The sequence below is a fragment of the Pan troglodytes genome, chromosome 2, assembly GCF_028858775.2.
Source record: "Pan troglodytes isolate AG18354 chromosome 2, NHGRI_mPanTro3-v2.0_pri, whole genome shotgun sequence".
In the NCBI taxonomy this organism is placed as follows: domain Eukaryota; kingdom Metazoa; phylum Chordata; class Mammalia; order Primates; family Hominidae; genus Pan; species Pan troglodytes.
Genome location: NC_086015.1, coordinates 92417203 through 92437113, shown reverse-complemented (window position 1 = coordinate 92437113; position 19911 = coordinate 92417203). Strand labels below are relative to the sequence as shown.

The 19911-nt window shown below is 35.0% G+C and overlaps 1 protein-coding gene across 14 annotated transcripts in view; it reads right to left on the bottom strand.

The window, feature by feature from the left end:
• Positions 1-19911, bottom strand: part of ZNF654 (zinc finger protein 654) — an 85561-nt gene that overhangs the window by 16476 nt on the left and 49174 nt on the right. For 8 of the 14 annotated variants that reach the window (XM_024355574.3, XM_016941514.3, XM_063806914.1 and 5 more), the window contains one exon: positions 14959-15040. In XM_024355574.3, the coding sequence (XP_024211342.1) occupies positions 14959-15040 (82 nt within the window). Of the gene's footprint in view, positions 1-1922; positions 2059-14958; positions 15041-19911 lie in introns of all 14 variants that reach the window. The other 6 variants (XM_016941513.3, XM_016941512.4, XM_054680813.2 and 3 more) reach the window with 1 other exon arrangement.

The window sequence follows — 19911 nt, the reverse complement described above, 5'->3', positions numbered from 1 at the left end:
ACACCATTAGCTAAATAAATTTATTTAGACCTAACAACAACCTTATGATGGGTATTATGATACTAGCTTTATAGATTGCAAAACTGAGTCTCAGAGAGGTCAAATGACTTGCCCAAGGACAAATAATTAAGTGGCAGAGCAGGAACTGGAACCCGTATTTTTATGATTTTGAATCCAGAAGTATTTTAATTACTTATATTTAATCAGTAGCTTCTAAAGTGCTTACAAATGTTTTATTTTGACTTAAAAATTTGTCTTGCAATTCTGTTTACAATATATGATATGCAAACACTGATTTGTATAGTTAATGCAAAGATAACTTCACTCTGGTCTTTCCCCTAATGATCACCAACTAGAGAAAAGTCATCCATATCAATGAGGCTCTAGAGCAGCTTTTCCCAAAGTGTGAAGTATGCTAGTATAGGTATCAAAGGAGTATTTATTATTTTAATGTAATTCCCAGCCTAAAAGGCCATCAGCCCTCAGACGAACCAACAACAGGTTTATTCTAGATCCTACGAGTGAAGCCTAAATCTATCCCTTAAAAGCTCAAACTTTCTTCTCCCCTGTCCTCACTTCTCTTGAAACTCTGTCTTTGTCTAGCTTCTTCCCCTCTGGGCACATGCAGTCTCCTCATAATTTCCTCCAGTCTGTCACCCTTGCCTTCCCTATATTTGACTCTTCATACTTCTTCAGTAATCCAACTCTTCCTCCTCAGCAACAACTCTCTCCCTTTTAGTTTTTTTTTTTAACTCCCTTTCCAAGATCCACATATCAAACACCAGTGTCCTTTTTACCCCTTGGGTTCTTCATAACACTGTCACATATACCTTAGCCCTATCCTCCTAGTCTTGTCCCACCTCCCATCCCTTCACAGCTCCTCCTCCACTTAACTGCATTCACAACCCACCCTAACCCCTTAGCCTGTGACTAACAGAAATAACCTGCTCAACAAAATTTGTGGTATGAAATGTCTTTTTCACAAAACCAAGGTCTAACTGGTTCCAGGGTTGGGAGGTCTTGTTTTTTTCCTCTTGGCTGTCTCATAACTAAACTCCATTGGCTCTCTCCACACTTTTAAATGTTTTCTACACTTCAGTGCTTATTCACTGTTACTGAGCTTACATTCTACAGTTTTGGTGATCCAAAATGTTCTGGGGTTCAGGAATGATATGGGGAACATTTTAAAAAAGAATTAACAGCAGTTGACAAAGCCTCCTGCCTTGAAAGGAAATTTTGGCCTACAAAGGACCGCTGTTAAATCAGATTGGACAGGAGGTGATATCAAAGAAATATGCAGGTAGTAAGGGTATAAGACAAAACTTCTAATGCATGAAGTTTGGGAAATACTGCTCTAGAATTCAAATTTATTCATTCAGTTAGTCACTTATTCACTCACACATTCATCATGTGGTCATTCATTCAATCAACAAATACTTATAATAAGCATCTACTCTGTACCAAGCACTGGGCTAGCTATAGGATATGCAGTAGTAGTGACAAAAATTCAGAGTTCCAGCCCTCATTAAGTTTCCTGTGTAAGGGAAGTGAGATTCCATGTGCTTTCATGAAAAGCAGACTTTTTGTTTCTTAAAAAAAAAAAAAAAAAAAAAAAAGATGTTTCTACTTAAATTTTAATAATATAACTGAAGTGACAAAAATACACTCTCTGTAAATAAATAACATCTAGTAGATGTGTTACCACTGAGAATTTCCATTACGAGAAATAAATGTACCGATCCGGGTGTCAGAAGTCACTTTGGGCCAGTTTAGAAAAACAAACACTTTTCATGTGAAAATACATCACTCCCATTATTCAGTATTATAAAATGAAGAAAAATTACTATTACTGCTCTAGTTAGTAAATGAAAGTGTATTTGCTTCTCACAAATGTTGGTTTGATTTTGAATCTCCTGAAGTACCTATCTCCTGAGATGCTGGCTGAGCTTTAAGGACAGCTTGCAACACTGGATCTTCCCATGGGCCACCATCTCTAATGATTCGAGTCACCAGTTCCAGATTCACATTTCCATATCTGCGGAGGTGATTCTGGCATTCCTAGGAGAGAAAAATCATTTTGGCTCTGTGAATTTAAAGGGGTTAAAAACTAAACTTGATCATCATTGTCAATAAAATGACTGATGGCCAGTGAGGCAGCTATTAAATTATAAAAGAGAAAGGGTTACTATTGTAACCTAAGTAGGGTGTCGAAACCCCATGAACACAAATAGGCTTTAATGCCAAAGGTTATACAGCAGTATCTGTATAATTGGACTTAGAAAATCCCAAATAGGGATGACGTGTAACCTAAAGGACACATCATTTCTAGGAAAAGAACCAGGTTGCAAAAAACTGAAACTTAAATGTTCAGTTAAATTTATATAAAGGTTCATAAAATTTCTCTTAACAATGGCAGGCAAGAGCCTGACAAGAAAAAGAGAGTGTGGTAGGGCAGGGGGCATGGGGTGTCTGCTAAATGTAAAGTCTCTCTCTGGCTGGCAGGTAGACAAAAGTCTCCTGTCCTGATCCCAAATATATAATCTAAATCGTGGTAGAAGGCTGGAAGATGGAGATTCTGTTTCCCTTTGTTGGATAATTAGATTTGCAGTTCTGGGATTAAAAAAATGACAGGTTAAAGAAATAAATCTATAAATAAGTAAATCCAACCTCTACTTTGCTTTAGATTTAAGATAAAGATGTATTGTTAAGTTGGGCAATAGTTGTGAATTTGTCCATACATTTTCTAGGTTTTTAAAAAAAGATATTTGAAATGTTTTTCAGAGAATCTGCTTGGACTTGTCATTATAACATGAAATTTGTAACAAGTTTGTAAGCAATGAATCTTAGTTTACTGAATATATAAATCTCATTTATTAGATCTAGATTTATAAGATCTGTATAGTTTGATTATGCTTTTTGGTTCATTACATACTTTATTAGATATTGTTGGTTTTTTTTGTTTTTTTTGTTTTTTTTTTGAGATGGAGTCTTAACTTTGATGCCCAGGCTGGAGTGCAGTGGCACGATCTTGGCTCGCTGCAACCTCTGCCTCCCAGGTTCAAGCGATTCTCCTGCCTCAGCCTCCCAAGTAGCTGGGACTACAGGCGCGTGTCCCCATGCCCAGCTAATTTTTTGTATTTTTAGTAGAGACAGAGTTTCACCGTGTTAGCCAGGATAGTCTCAATCTCTTGACCTCATGATCCGCCTGCCTCGGCCTCCCAAAGTGCTGGGATTACAGGCGTGAGCCACCATGTCCAGCCAAGGTATTGTTTTTTAAAATGGTTCAGAGAATCGAATTTGACAATTTAAAAAGATTAACTGAATATCTAGTAAAAGTATTATTTTCAAAAATGCGTAAATAGAGCTTAAAGCGTTAAGAAAAAACTAGATGTAGAAACTGGCAATGTTGAAAAAAAAAAACTGAGTATTGTACATCAATCAAAACACAAGCAATTGCCAGAATTTAATTCTGTGCTCACAAAATCTCTGATATTAAAAACGTAGTAGCAGTTATAAAGCAAAGCTTCAGAATTTAAAAAACATATTTTCAGAAATGTTATTAGATGAATCAAAGCTACATATTCAAAGTGGCTACAAACACTTTGCTTTTATTAAACTGTCATATTCTTTCATAATTTGCTGAGATTATAAAGTGATTTATATATGCCACGTTGCATTCCTGGTTAAAATATACAAAAGAGGTTTTACTTGTTTTATGAGAGAAGAAAGTAGTAGAAGAAACCAAGTTTTAAAATAATCATTCAGTCCAGTCAAAACATCACTTATAAATAGTCAAACATTATGAAAATAAATATCTTCTAAGTTATTTAAGGTTGGTCCCAAATTAAGCAATCAAGCAAACAAAAATCCTACCAACAATGGGCAAGTTACTTAACCTCTCTGCTCTATCAGTCAATTCCTCTGTAAAATGGATACTAAAACACCTACTTCATAGGATTGTTGTGAGGATGAAGTAATAATATACAGTACTAGAAAGTGCTTGGAACAGTGCCTAGCACCTAGTAAGCACCCAAAAGACATTAGCTATTATTTCTTCTAGTATTTTAACAGTTTGAATAAATATTTTATTTTAGGGCATCTAATTTCCTTGGCATGAAATTTCTGCATTTCCACATGTCAGCATGTTAAAGCATTCATTAAATATGGGGTAAATATAAAGGTATTGATCAGCCATGAATTTAACATACATGGAAGACTGTAATGATTCTTGGGAACAGCTTCATGGGTAAAAACAATGATCAACTGAAACCTCCCAAGGTAAGCAAGGTAGCAAGCTCCCAAATTACTCTAGACATACAGATGACTGCCCCGAAAATTCAACTACTCTAAGCTAGCTTTTGGTCCAATCAAAGCATGAGAAATAAGGTAAGTTGGACACCAGTCCCTGAGTCATTGGTGAGCTTAGTTCTGCTGCTCAGTCCTGGGACAATCCATCTTTCTAGTTGTCTAAGGATAGGTGAGGCATCAGTCAGTACTATGGGACTTAGAACTGGACTTACGACTAAGTCAAGATGTATTTCCAACTTCCTGAAGTTGGCTGAAAATAAGAAACACTTAGAGCTCTTTTTAAAAAACAGATTCCTAGGACCTAATTTAGACCTACTGAATCAGAATTTCTAGGGGAAAGCCCTGATAATTTGAATATTTAACAACTCCCACCCACAGGCAACTCTGGGACACTTTTAATATTACACCTCCCACATTTAGTGTCTACTCCCATAAATGATTACATTATGAATTATATACTTGACTCTTGCCGATCTTTGTTAAAAATTAGTAAACTAGCTTCCATTCATTTTTCTAAGATAAAAATTAATTATAAATGGTGTTTTTGTGTATGTACACTTCGTGGGTCAAAAATACCATATTTTGGAGACCACTCTTATGGAAAATAGCTCAGGATAGGAAACAGATGAAATAAAGATTTCATTTTGGTCTACTTAAAAAGACGAAGAAAGAACAATAAGCTTACAAGTATTTTTTGGCTCCTCGTTTCTTAAATAGAATAGTGGCTTTTTTGGATGATATTCAATTTAAAACCTCGAAGTGAATAAGGAAGCACTTAAATTACTGTAGAATGCACAACTTATTCTCTCCTAGGGTATATATACACATTGTATTTTTCTTTCTTTTTTTCTTTCCTTTTTTTTGAGACTCAGAGCCTCACTCTGTCACCCAGGCAGGAGTGCAGTGGTGCAACCTTGGCTCACTGCAACCACGGCCTCCCAGGTTCAAGTGTTTCTCCTGCCTCACCCTCCTGAGTAGCTGAGATTACAGGCGCCCACCACCATGCCTAGCTAATTTTTGTATTATTAGTGGAGACAGTGTTTCACCATGCTGGCCAGGCTGGTATCGAACTCCTCACCTCAGGTGATCTGCCCACCTCCGTCTCCCAAAGTGCTGGGATTACAGGTGTGAGCCACCGTACCCAGCCATACATATTGTATTTTTCTAGAATATTTACTTAAATAATAAATTGTGCCTCTATATCAACTTAATCCTTTATTAAGTCATCAGTCTACTATTATTGATACCCACATTACACTGTGCTAAATATAATCCCCTTAATTACTTCCATTCAACTTTGTGTGTTGGCCAAAGGTAGAGCGAAAATACAACTCCCTCACTTCTTTCAGAAAACATTTCTTAATATTTTACCCCAAAAGGAAGATTCTTTTCCCTGAACTGGTTGCCATTTTAGAGAAGGCACCTACAACATGTGTCTGTGAAGCTATGGATCAGTGTTCTGGCCATTCTACATAATTGGTCTGGATCCGTCAGCAGTTTATCATAGGATGAAAGTCTTACAACTTTAATCTCAAATTTAAGGACTTCTGGACTTACCTGCCTACTCATTCACCTATTGCACATCATGAGTTCTTTTCTTCAGCCTGGTCTCTTCCACATCTCCCAAAATTCACCTTGTCTTTTCTTACCTATGCCATTTCTCATGTCATTCTCCTACAACTTCCATGAACGTATCTAAATCCTATCTTTACACAATCCCACTTTCCCCAAGAAGCTTCTACTAGCTACCTTAATCCATAATAAACTTAATTTCTTCTCCTGCCATATTGAACATTTGTGCTACATTATTATGTAAGAGGAAGGTCTTGCATTACTATCTTAAGTGTTGACATCTTCTTAGGTGGTTAAAAGTTTTTTCAAACAGACAGGAAGGGAAAGGTGTGCCAGAGAAGATACATTCTCAATAATAAGTAACTTTTTAATCAAAATAGGGTTTTATGGAAATCTGTGTAAATGGAAGCACTATGGAGTCTGAACGAAATGAAGATTCCAGAATAAAGCTACAGAACACCACCTATCCAATTCACTCATAAGCAAGTTACTGCAGCAAATTAAGACAAAAATGTAAAAGGTCTTCAATATGGTTAATATTATAAAAACATAATCTTTGAAATACAGTAGTCTTTATAATACTTTGAAATGAGATGAGAATAATCATAAATCTTATTACACATTCATTGGTTATCTCATAGCAAAGCACTTCATAAAGTTATAAAATTTAAGGATGTTATGCATTTTTCCTTTACAAAAAGGCAATCATGTTTAATTTGCCATTCTTTTTTTATGATAGGTTCCTGAGGAATATTTACCTGGCATTTTCAAAAATTAATCATTCTGAGATAAGGGGACAGTTATAACAATGAAAGAAGTTACTGTTTTTCAATAGAAAGTTTTTACAAAGAAAATGATTTAAAATGAACATTTGGAAGTATCTGCATTTATTACATGATTGCTGTTGCCAAAAATCAGTATGTCATGTATAATGCTTCTATTATGCCATTAAAAAACTTAAGAATTTTCTGTTGAAAAAATTTTCAACTGGAACATTTTAATGAGTTTTTAATTCATTGTTAAAAGTGGTTAGTATTAAAGAAAACATGGATTGACTTTAGGAATACAAATTTGGTAGTCAAATTTTGCATAATTCACGGAAGGCATTTTAAACTGAGCATCATGATTCAGAAAGGAAAATTTTCTTTTTTTTTATTTTGCTCATCTTTGTTTGGATTTATTATTTATTTTACTTTAAGTTCTTGGATACATGTGCTGAATATACAGGTTTGTTACATAGGTATACACGTACCATGGTGGTTTTCTGCACCTATCAACCCATCACCTAGGTTTTAAGCACCACATGCATTAGGTACTTGTCCTAATGCTCAGACAAGAAAATTTTCTATCAAAAGTATCCTTTCAACTTATGACCAAACATCAAAGTAAACTGAACCTAAAATCAGACTTTGAATTACTATATCACTGTGATACAGTAATTTTGAAAATTTTTCAAAAATACGCTATAATCACACTAATGTCACTGACTTTATACTGTTGAATTTAAAACATTATTTTAGTTTCATCCTTTTTAAATGTACTTTTGTTTTATAATGTATATAGTATGAGTACATGTGCGTAAGTAATATACGCATAAAGGGGATATGTGCTCAAACTGTATTTTAAAAACTGTATAGTATATCAGAAGTCTGGAGACCCTGGTCTTAGGTATTATTTGTTTTTATATTTGTGTTTGGGGCTGAATGTAAAAATCATGTTTGTCTTCTATTGATTATCATGTCAATTTTCTTCACCATCTCCTGATTTGCTTCTTCCTTGCCATTTCTACAATTACCATTCTAGTCTAGGCCTCTATCGACTACCACTCAGATCACCAAACTAAAGTTTCTTCATCCCTCCCCATTCCTAATAAGGCAGTCTTTAGAAGGTTTTAAAAGCTTAGACAATAAAGCTCTCAAGATAGCAGTATAAATAAAACATTTAAACCTATTCTTTTGCCATATACATTACTGTAAACATATAAGCATATCTTTATAATAGATTAGGGAATATGGCATAGAAATAATTAGAATGCTGGGTTAAGAGTAAGACTTAGGCCCTCATTCTGCTTCTATAAACCTCAACTCTGTTGCAACTTAATTTTCAGATATGTAAAATAAGGGAATTGGATTAATAATTTTTAAGATGACTCTCAGTCTCAAAATTATAAAAATGTATGAATGCCTGTAAGTTACATTATTTGATTTTTTTAAAAATAAGTAGAATTATGTATTTATTGAGCTATTTAAGGATATCCTTTTTGGGACTTGAAAAAAAGAATATTTAAAATATGAATAATTATTCCTTGTTTAATAAGTAAAAAGTAATAAATGTACATGCTACTTTTAATTAGCAGAGTTTTATCTGAAGAGGAAGCCAATCATAACTACAGTAAAACCATCAACTAACAGCATAGTCATATTTCAAAATTAGTTGGTAGTTGCCATGCTAATGGAAGTACAACCCTATCATTAGCATTTTAAAATAAGTAATGAATTAATATGGCTACCATATTAATTGTCACTGTTCTAACTACTGTCATCATCCTAACACAGGCCTTGAAGCAGAATTAAGGTGCATGCAAGATTTTTTGAGCACAGGTTTGCATACAAAGAAATAAATATAAAATTTGATTTAGCAGAAAGAACACTGGAGTCAGTCAAGGCAGCAGGTCACAGTGCTGCCTAAGCTACAAAGTGGGCTAGTTAGTCTCCAATAATTATTGGTTTTTTTTTAAATTTATTATTATACTTTAAGTTTTAGGGTACATGTGCACATTATGCAGGTTAGTTACATATGTATACATGTGCCATGCTGGTGCGCGCACCCACTAACTCGTCATCTTGCATTAGGTATATCTCCCAATGCTATCCCTCCCCCCTCCCCCCACCCCACAACAGTCCCCAGAGTGTGATGTTCCCCTTCCTGTGTCCATGTGTTCTCATTGTTCAATTCCCACCTATGAGTGAGAATATGCAGTGTTTGGTTTTTTGTTCTTGCGATAGTTTACTGAGAATGATGATTTCCAGTTTCATCCATGTCCCTACAAACGACATGAACTCATCATTTTTTATGGCTGCATAGTATTCCATGGTGTATATGTGCCACATTTTCTTAATCCAGTCTATCATTGTTGGACATTTGGGTTGGTTCCAAGTCTTTGCTATTGTGAATAATGCCGCAATAAACATATGTGTGCATGTGTCTTTATAGCAGCATGATTTATAATCCTTTGGGTATATACCCAGTAATGGGATGGCTGGGTCAAATGGTATTTCCAGTTCTAGATCCCTGAGGAATCGCCACACTGACTTCCACAATGGTTGAACTAGTTTACAGTCCCACCAACAGTGTAAAAGTGTTCCTATTTCTCCACATCCTCTCCAGCACCTGTTGTTTCCTGACTTTTTAATGATTGCCATTCTAACTGGTGTGAGATGGTATCTCATTGTGGTTTTGATTTGTCACACAGTCAAAGTGCAGTTGAGTAGACCCAAGAGAGAACTATTTGAGCAGAAAATATGGTAGCACAGTTTTGAAAATTCGCCTCAAAAAATGCTTTGCTATTAAGCTGATATGGTTGTTTTCTTTTAAAGCCTTTTAGCTAGCACTACAAAGGTTGTTGTGACTACCAAGATTAGGACCTTCCCAAATTAAGTCTTTGGGAAACTTATTCCAAGTACTCTAGAGAAGGGCCATGGTCCAGGTTTTGAGGTTTTAGTGGAAAGTCAGTAGTTCTAAACGTCTTCATCTTAGCTAAAAATAATAAAATCTGGGAGGTTTGCTGGTTTATGATGACTATACACTCATTTCTTAGGGGAGATCAACACTTGCCCCACAAAGGAGGGTGGGCTTTTCAACTCCTTTCATGTGGCTGGCTCTTTTACTTTTGATGATTTTTTCCACTTCTCCTATGGTATATTACGCAGTGAGATAGCCTTGAGCCTCCTGCTTGGGACATGATATCCCATACCACTTCCTAACTCCCTTTCCTGACTGACCCAAAGGACAAGCAAATAAAAAACAGGTTGTGTCTCAGGGAAAGAAGGCTTTATTAAGTCCTACTTCTAGCCTGAACAAAAAAGATCTTTGCGACTTATATACTGGCTTCACGGGATAAGGACAGACTTTTCTCTAACGTCAGGGCAGGCTCATTAAAACACTTGCAGAGCTTTGGTAGTAAGACTTTTAGATTACTGGTTTAGTTGGCATTTCAGTTACTACCCCACAGTTGCTTTTTTCCCTTATTATTAAAACAACAACAACAACAACTAAAACATCTATGTTTCTCTTAATTTATAAAAGTAGTAAATGTTCTTGGTTGTTTTTTTTTTTTTTACACTAACCATCTATTGGGCAATAGTACTGATAAGTTCCAGACATTTAAAACTCAGTGTGTCTAGAATGAAACTTAACATCTTTCTCTATGCTGCACTTCCCCTTATATAATCACTGCTCCCTTAACAAATGTCACCACCCTGTAGTTATTTCCGCATAGATGCCCAAAAATACATTTGATTCTATCTTCCTTATCTCCATCCAATCAATACCATAATCTGAGATTCTAGTTCCAGATTATTGTGTGTGCTTTTTACAATTTGTATTTTCCTTTTCTGGAATCATTAGACATTAATGGATTCTTCATGATAACCATAATAAAAATGCCTTATTTTTTCCTCAGGTCAGTCCTATTTCTTTTATTCTGTAATGACCCCATTTGTAAATTCTTTATTTTGATCACCTGGCATACTACTTTGTTGTCCTGATAAAAGACCTGTCATCAGTTTGTTTCCAAGTATTTAGACTATTTATTTCTGTTGCTCTATCTTATAAACTATAGGGCTTGACAACTATATTATTAAATCATATTTTTCCTCTTAAAAAAATCCAGACATTATTTATGCTGGCATTTGTTACTATAGAGAATTTTATTGCCAGCCTGATTTGATTTTTTCCTTTGTGGGAATCCTGTTTGTTCTACATGAGTCCTACATTTTCAGGAACTTTCCTTTATCCCCAAAATTAAAAAGTAGAATCAAGTTATGTCTGTAAGTAATTATGAGTTGAAAATTAAATTACATTTTAGATATTATTTCCTTCATTAATTTGGTTTTTACTGGAGTTAATCTGCTAATTGCCTTCACTGTACTTTCAATTTGATAGTTCCATCTCTATATAATATTTTACCTCTGTATGTTCTTTCGGGTTGTCCCTTCTTTGCAATTTCACTTATATTCATGGAAGATATTATAAACTCAACCTCAGCAAAAACGTAACAGATCCTTTACGAAAAAATTTTTTTAAACTGTCTTATCTTTCCAGTTAACTGATGATAACTGAGGTATTTATCCTCTTTAGTTGTCTTTACCTAGAACATCTAGAACAGAGAACTGTTTTACTAGCAGGTGAATAAGTCTCTGTCAAATCCTTCATGCCCAAACAGAGAGAAGAAGAAAGTTTACATGTACTACAGTTTAATTTGGTAGATCATGGCCTATGAGAGAGTAAAGAGGATGCTTCAGTGAAAGACAACCACACCTCTCTTATGAGACTTTCTTACCTCTGGGTAATGGGGCTGGCTGCATTTAGTTTGGATCATACCCTCATTCTCTCAGTGGGAAGAATGCTCTCATGAAAAGCCATATATATACATATATACACACACACACACAACATATATACATACATATATATGTGCATATGTGTGTGTGTGTGTGTATATATGTATGTATGTATGTGTTTTTTTTTCTTTTGAGACAGAGTTTCGCTCTTGTTGCCCTGGCTGGAGTGCGATGGTGTGATCTCAGCTCACTGCAACCTCTGCCTCTCAGGTTCAAGCGATTCTCCTGCCTCGGCCTCCCAAGTAGCTGGGATTACAGGCATGAGCCGCCACGACCTGCTAATTTTGTATTTTTATAGTAGGGATGAGATTTCTCCATGTTGGTCAGGCTGGTCTCGAGTTCCCATCCTCAGGTGATCTGCCCGCCTCGGCCTCCCAAAGTGCTGGGATTACAGGGGTGAACCACTGTGCCTGGCCCATATATCTTACTTTTAATATGGGTATAAAAGTCACTCAGGATTTCTGTCCTTTAGGCTCTGCTGCATGCCTGATGCACTTCTGAGAAGCAGCAACAAGAATGAGGTTGACCACACCCCAAATCCCTACCACCTGCTATTTCCTCCAGCCCTTGTTGTTACAAGCAGGGGATAGAGGGGGACATGACTGGATACCAGTGGAAGTTCTCTCTTTCTCTCTATATTATCTTTTCCTCTCTCACACATTTCCCTGTTTCATCGCATTCAGTCAATCAAGTATTGTTTGGCCCATCTGTCAATCTGGCTTCATCCCTGAGCAACTGACATAAAGTTCCCATCCTAATTTCCAGCATGTATCATTATTATTTTCCCTCATTTTACATTATTTTTGTCACTTCATTGGGAATCTCGAAAACTGCTAGTATAATGATGATGATGAGGCAGATGCATCATATGAGAAATGTAAACAAAAACTACTGGAAGTAAAAGGCTAAGAAGAAAACTTTCGGAAGCCAGTAAATGGAACATTTGGCTCTAAGAATGAAGTTTCTTCTAGAAATAACGGAGAGGAAAAATTATAGGTAAGAAGAGTTAAAAATTTCTACTTGAACAACTCAGATTTTAGGAGATCAGAAATTCATGGAAGAAAATAATAAATCTAATAGCTTGGTTTTGGTATTATTGTAAAAATAAAAATCCAGGTAGTAAGACTTGAGAACCCATACCCTTCACCAGACAGGCTCTACTGCCTACCTTAAAAACAGTGACATGATCATTTTGCCAGGAATTATGCCAAGCACTTTACTCATTTAACCCATAAAGTGACTATGCAGTAAGTATAGTTATTGCCTCCATTTTACAAATAAAGAAACTGGTACAGAAATTATGAAACTCGCCCAGGATGACACAGTGTAAGCAGCAAAGCTGGTAAACTCACAGTTGAAATACAGCGGGAGGAAAGAGAAGTTAACTCAAATCCAACAAAGAATACCTTGGGATTCAAAGTGTGGTTCAGGGACTAGCAGCATTAATATCACCTTGGAGCTTATCAGAAATGCAGACTATCAGGCCCCCTCCCACAACTACTGATTCGTAATCTAAATTTTAACAAGATCCCCAGGTGATCTTTATGTACATTAAAATATGAGTAGGACTGTGTTTGTCCTACTTATGGGAGACGAGAAAGAACACCATCTTATGCTGGTATGAATCTGTATGAAAGATGTATGGAGATGAACCACCACGGAGCTAGGGTTTGCACTTAACTTGCACAGTACAATTTATTAAAAATATTTCAAAAAGTTACATTTGGGGTTGTCACTGAATTAGTCACTTATCACTATTGGTCACTATTATCAGTGTCAGTCAAAAGCCTGGAGAATTCATAAGCTTGGAAAATACAAGGTTTTAGAGAGGTATACATGATGGACTACATGTTGGCCCTTCCTGAGTTCCTAAGGGCACAGGCCTGTGAAGCACCTACAGCATAAGCTCAGGTCAGCAAATGAAGGATGTTTCTCTAGGTAAAGATAACATGACAGCAAAAGGTAAAACCTATCCTAGAAGATAGGAGTTAGAGGCTCAAGGAAATTCAGAGTAGGAAGAAGCCACAGTAACAAAAGTGGCAGAAATGGCAGAGATTTTTAAAAGGTTGGGGGAGGGGGGTAGTATATGGGCTTTAGAATCAGCCAGGATTAGAGAGTGTCAAAGGATCAGAGCAGGAGATAGAAAAGTATGCAAAACCATTAACTTTTCCTTGAGAAATTTATTATTTTGATAACTGAATGGGCACCCTGCTTACAAGGGAAAAAATAAAGGATATATCCCTTCACAAATGTTATGTTTTTCATACATTTAAAGTGGAAGTTAAATATTGTCCCTCATCTACTCCAAACATTTCAGTGGTTCCCATTATCAGTGGTCAGCCAACATCTCTATGAGGTATTTCTTTACCTCCCCATTTAATACTGAAATATCCTTCCCCAATATCACCATGCCAGCACTATCCCCGTCCTCCTTTATTTTTCTCTAAGGAATCTGTCAATTTTTCATTTATAAAGGTTTGATTGTCTTTCTGTCCCTATACCAGAATCATTAATAACTCCACAATAGGAAGATTTTTTCTGTTTTGCTTACTACTGTTTTTCTTAGACCTTAGTGCATTAGCACACTGTGGGGACTCAATAAACATTTGCCAAGTAAAAGTTTAAGAATGGATTACGGAGAATGGAAAATTAGTAAGTTTTAAATACTTGAATATATACTCTAATTGGAACATAAGTTCCATGAAAACAAGTATTTTTACCTCTTCTGCTGAAGGTAAGAATGGTTAAAGAAGAATGTTCAATATAACGTACCTAATACAGCAGTACTGGTTGTCTATAAGCCTTTAACACCATGGTTAACAAATATAAGATATGTTGTCTGTATATTTCAGTTCTAAATGGGTGATCAGGGACACTTCACCCCTAGGGGGAGCTCAAAGTACATCTTCCTTTACTTCACCGAGTGGGTCAGGGTTGCTTCCCAGTAAGTAGTAAAAAGATCAAATGTCTTTCATCTACAGGAGAGGTCTTGACTCTTTTGTCATTCCCATCTGAATTTACTCTCTTCTCTCCTATACCAGGTGCCCGAAAATAAAAAAAAATCTTCTGTCTCCTAGCTTGGGAAAGCTATTATGAGAGAGAAAATCAAGGTACAGCCAAGGGAAAAAGTGGCATGGGATAGACAGCTTGCTTCAAGTCTGGCAAAGAAGAATCGTTTTTCACCAGGGCTAAGTTCTAGGAATCCACAAGGGTGGTAGCAGGCTCTTTTCTTACAAATGTAGAATAGGAATTCCAGCTATGAACTGCTTGGAAATACAGTTAAAAATTAATTGTATGAATTTTCTTTATCAGCCAGTAATAATAGGATCTTAAACACTGTCACCTTAGCAATCATTAAAAACGTACAAGCAATAATAACCAATAAGCTATATTTAGGGGGAGCATAATGGTCTATTTTAAGTGTAGACAAAGTGTGAAGTAGTAAACTGTTTTTTACCTGGAATGATCCAAGAATATCCTTTAAGGGCTCTTCATAAAACTCATCTCTTCCAAAGAACAGCAGCAACTCAAAGAAACTCCTAGAAAGAATAAGTGAATAACTTTCATTGCTTCTTTGAGTTTTGCTCCAATTAAAAGATTATCAAACAGTATCAGCTATCTAATATCAATATTTGACTTAAAATATTTTGGTTTAAAAAATTGTACTGATCACTAGAATTCATATTATGTTTTCTGTAAGATTTTAAAAGAAGTGCCTTCAAGGAAAATACAAAGAAATATACTTAAGTTTTAGAACTATAGAATGAAACAATTATACTACTCATGCCTACTAATGACCACAATGCAATACAATTTAATGGCATACAAGGTCACAACAATGATAGCTATATACACAAGGATCATCTAAAATGAACCCAAAGTCCGGCTTCACCCAAATATAATGGGACTCCAGAGAAAATCCAAAATCTCATTTTTTTCAGGGTGATACAAGAGTTGAATAAAATTAACACAAAAACATAAGTTAGAAAATCACCATAAAACTCTCGGCCAACATTTATATTATAGCATATACTAACAACCATATCTAATAAATGACACATGGTTCCTCACACTAAGCTTACCTTGATTATCCCACTCATAACGGGATGGCTCAAATTCTGTAGTTCCTCCTTTTTAAATAAATTATTTGGAAATACTGTTACTAAATACTTTATGTGCTCTTAATAATTTATGATTCATAAAGAAAGGAACATGAATGATTTCCTAATCATGAGCATGGAAAATTATAAAATTATTTATTATTTAGCAATCCTAAAGTAGTACAAGTGACAAATCCCTCTACATCTTAGATCTTAATTCATCTAGCAGATCCTCAAGTGAAACTACCTAAAGTTATTTTTTTAATAGTTTTTGCTTTTAATCAAAACAAATCACTAATAGACTAAAATTATAAAATGTAAACATGACAATATATATGCTTTTAAAATTATATAAAAGACCTAAATATTAAAAAATTACACATTTATAGCACAATCACCATACTCCATAACCTGACGTTTTTATAAATTTGACTACTACAAATTTTAAAATATCAACAGACCAAAAAACGTAAAACCAATCAAAAGCAAACTGATACACTGAAAAATATTCTTTGATGATTTCCTTAATTTAAATGCTTCTAGAAGTTAGGTTAAAAAAAAAAGTCAATAACCTAGTAGAAAACTGCAAGAGAATATTTCGCAGAAAGTAAATGCAAGTGGATTTGTTTTCCAATAGAAAAACATGCTCTTATTCATTATTAGGCCAAAATTATAAAGATTAAATGCCATTTCTCCTCTCATATTTATGAAAATAAAAGAGATGATGTATTCTATGATGGCTTTGGTGTATAGAAACAGGACCTGATAATCTTGTTGGAGGGAATGTAAATGTTCCTATACTCATCACAATTTAAAATGTACACATACCATTTGACCTAGCAGTTCTACTTATAGAAATTTCATCCTTGAAATATACATATATAAGCTCAAAGACAGAAACAACAATATACATTACAAATGGTTTATAGAAGCAAAAAACTGGAAATATTCCGAATGTCTACCATAGGGTACTAGGTAAATTAAATATATCCATACAATGAAATATAATACAAATATTAATGGAACATTAGTGAGAATATAGCTACATCTATATGAATTAAAAAATTCCAAGATATATTGTTAAGCAAAGACCCAGAGATATATATTCATTACATTATCTTTGTGTAAATGGGAATGGAGGTGAGGGGTCAGGGGGTGGGGGACATATATACCAATACATAAAGTTTGTACATTGTCAGACTATCTAGCAGGATATCCAACAAAGCAACTGACTCTGCAAAGGGTAAATAAGAACTAGGGGTCAGAAATGAAAGGGAGAATTATTTCTCGTTATTAATCGTTTTGTAATTTTTCATTTTTACTATTAATAAGTATAAAACAAGCCCAACAAAAAGCATCTCTGGAATCTTCTCTATTCCTAGTAACAAAGCACTAATTCACATCTATCTCATCTTTAAACATCTAATGGACCTCCACTCTTGACATTCCATACTTACTCAAAATCCATGTTCAACACAGCAGTTATTATCTTCCTAAAACACAGAAATGAACCCACTACTTACCAACTTTACAAACTGCTGTTTGGACTGTACTATCTAAAGCACAGATGGTAGTGTGCATGCCCCACTACCAGTTACCTAAATAACATGGTCCAACTCCATGATAATGATATAAAAAGAGAAAAACCACATGCAAAGTAACAGCAAATAAAGGCAAAACACATCAAACCTTTTCCTTAGAGGAAGTTTTAAGGAAGTCAGCAAGTATTTATGAAGAAAAGTCTGAAATTACTATAAGAATCTGAAATACATGTAGAATTAGAAACCTCTTGTTTCCAACCTGTTGTATTTCCTATTGACTGTATAAATAGTCAACTAAATGTTTAGAGATCAACTTGTATAGCTCTCCTTATGGAAGAAAACTCTGTAGGGTGCAGAATGAATGAGTCCAAAATAGTATAAAGTAGAAGCCCAAAATATGAGTAACAGCCTACAGCAAGGCTGGTAAACTACTGCTCACAGGCCAAATCTGGCCCGAGGAAGGCCAGTTTTTGTATAGTACATGAGAAATGAATGGTTAGCCATATTTAAATTTTTTTAAGTCAAAAGAACAGTATTTCATGGTGGGTGAAAATTACATGAAATTCAATGATCAGTGCCAATATATAAGGTATTACTGGAACACAGTCATATGCATTTATTTACATATTGACTACAGCTGCTTTCATACCACAGTGGTAGAGTTGACCAGTGACAACACAGACCTATTATAGGCAGACAGCGTATAATATTTAGTATCTGGTCCTTTACAGACCCATGGTCTAGCTGTTTGGGTTTGAATCTCAGCTCCACTACTTAATTGATGAGTAACCCTGAGCAAGTTACTTAATATCTCAATGCTTCAGTTTATTTATAAAACACAATAATAGTAACTACCTCTTGAAAAGCACTTGGCACAATTCCTGGCACTTAGTGCATAGGTATTTGCTGATTAATAACATAGTACAACCATTATTTATTAACGTGTCACCATCCAGATTTTCTTCAACAATCTATAAGGAAACACAAGATCTTCAGAGGTTTGTTCTGCTCAGCTATGCATATGTCAATTTTGTTGAAATGTAACAGGCTAATTATTCTTAAATTATGAAGATTTTTTTAAAAATCTGATTAAACTCATCAAAAGATTTCTTTCCAAAAATGTATTATTGTATCATAATATTTAGCAGTTTTTCCCGTTGAACATGTTTAATATGTTTCTACAATAAATGTGTTTAATATATTATTTTTACCATGTTTAATATGTTCAGTTTATACATTTATAAAAAAATTTTAGTCCAAATTATAAGTTATGTACAGTTCACTTACCTAAATTGAAATAATTATCCGGGATATTCCCAAACAAAATGATTTACAGTTCCCCCTTGAATAACGCAGATTTAAACTGTGCAGGTCTACTTATAAACAAACTCTTAGACTTCTGCTTACCCTTACTCTTTTTTGGATTTCTGTAGCATATTAGTAATTTTTACACTAAAATACAAGAAAGATTTGTGCATTTATCTACCATAGGAAAATTCCACTAAATATGATACTTAATTGTCCAAATAAAATAAATCCACTTACCAATTTAAGTAAAGGAAAATTAGGTCTACTCTATGTGAGTCAAACAATAATATAATAAACTCTTACCCACATTTTATTTAAAACACTCAACTTTTAAGAACTCTTTCTATATATACTAACTGAAGGTTTGGTATCTTACAGAAATTTCTATTCAGTGCTACTTAGTAACAAAGAGCATTTGATTGTGGGTAACGTTGACATACTCAACTATTCTAATGCACTTAATCTTCAAAATATTTTCTTCAGTAACATCTTTACTAAGGGAGGAAAAAGTTAACAGTTTTCTTCATACATACATACATACACACACACACACACACACACACACTAGTGCCCACTTATCCACAGGGGATACATTACCAGACCCCTTCCCTCCCACTGGATGCTTGAAACCACGGATAGCACCTAACCCAATTTTCATCAATTTGAACATGTTTCTGTTCATGTCTCCCACTCACAAATGTAACACCTTTTCCATCTTAACTAAGCACCTTAACATGCACCATGTGGCTTTAAATTTTGCGGTTTGAGGTGTGACAGTAAAACTAGCATGAATTTCTTTGTCCCTCACAATTTCAGAGATAGGAAATTTGTTCTCACTGTGAGATTTTAGCAACCTCAGCATGCAATTTTTGTTTTTTCTGAGGTTGAGAACTTTAACCTTTTCAACTGAAGCACTTTACAGCTTTTCTTTGGCATATATGAATTACTGGCATCACTACTCTTGGCTTTGGGGCCATTATTAAGTAAAATAAGGGTTACCTGAACACAAGCACTGTGATACTCATGATAGTTGATCTGATAACCTAGAGGGCTACGAAATGACTAATGGGCAGGTAGCGTATACAGTGTAGATACACTGAACAAAGGGATAATGCACATCCTAGTTGGGATGGTGTGAGATTTCATCATGCTACTCAGAATAGCTTGCAATTTTAAAATGTATTATTTCTGGAATATTCTATTTAACATTTTTGGACCATGGTAACAAACCGCAGAAAGTGAATCCACAGATGAGGGGAGACTATTGTACAGACAAAACTAAAGAAAACTGTACACTGTATTTTCCATAGTATAGAGTCACTAGGTACCTTTAATGATTCTCCCTCTGAAAACAATTAAAATGCTAGATAAAATAGCTTGCCTTGACTAAAAATTCAAATAGCTACACCAGTATATTCTTCCCCACATTTCTAGACTGGAAGGAAAACTGCCAGTGTGAAC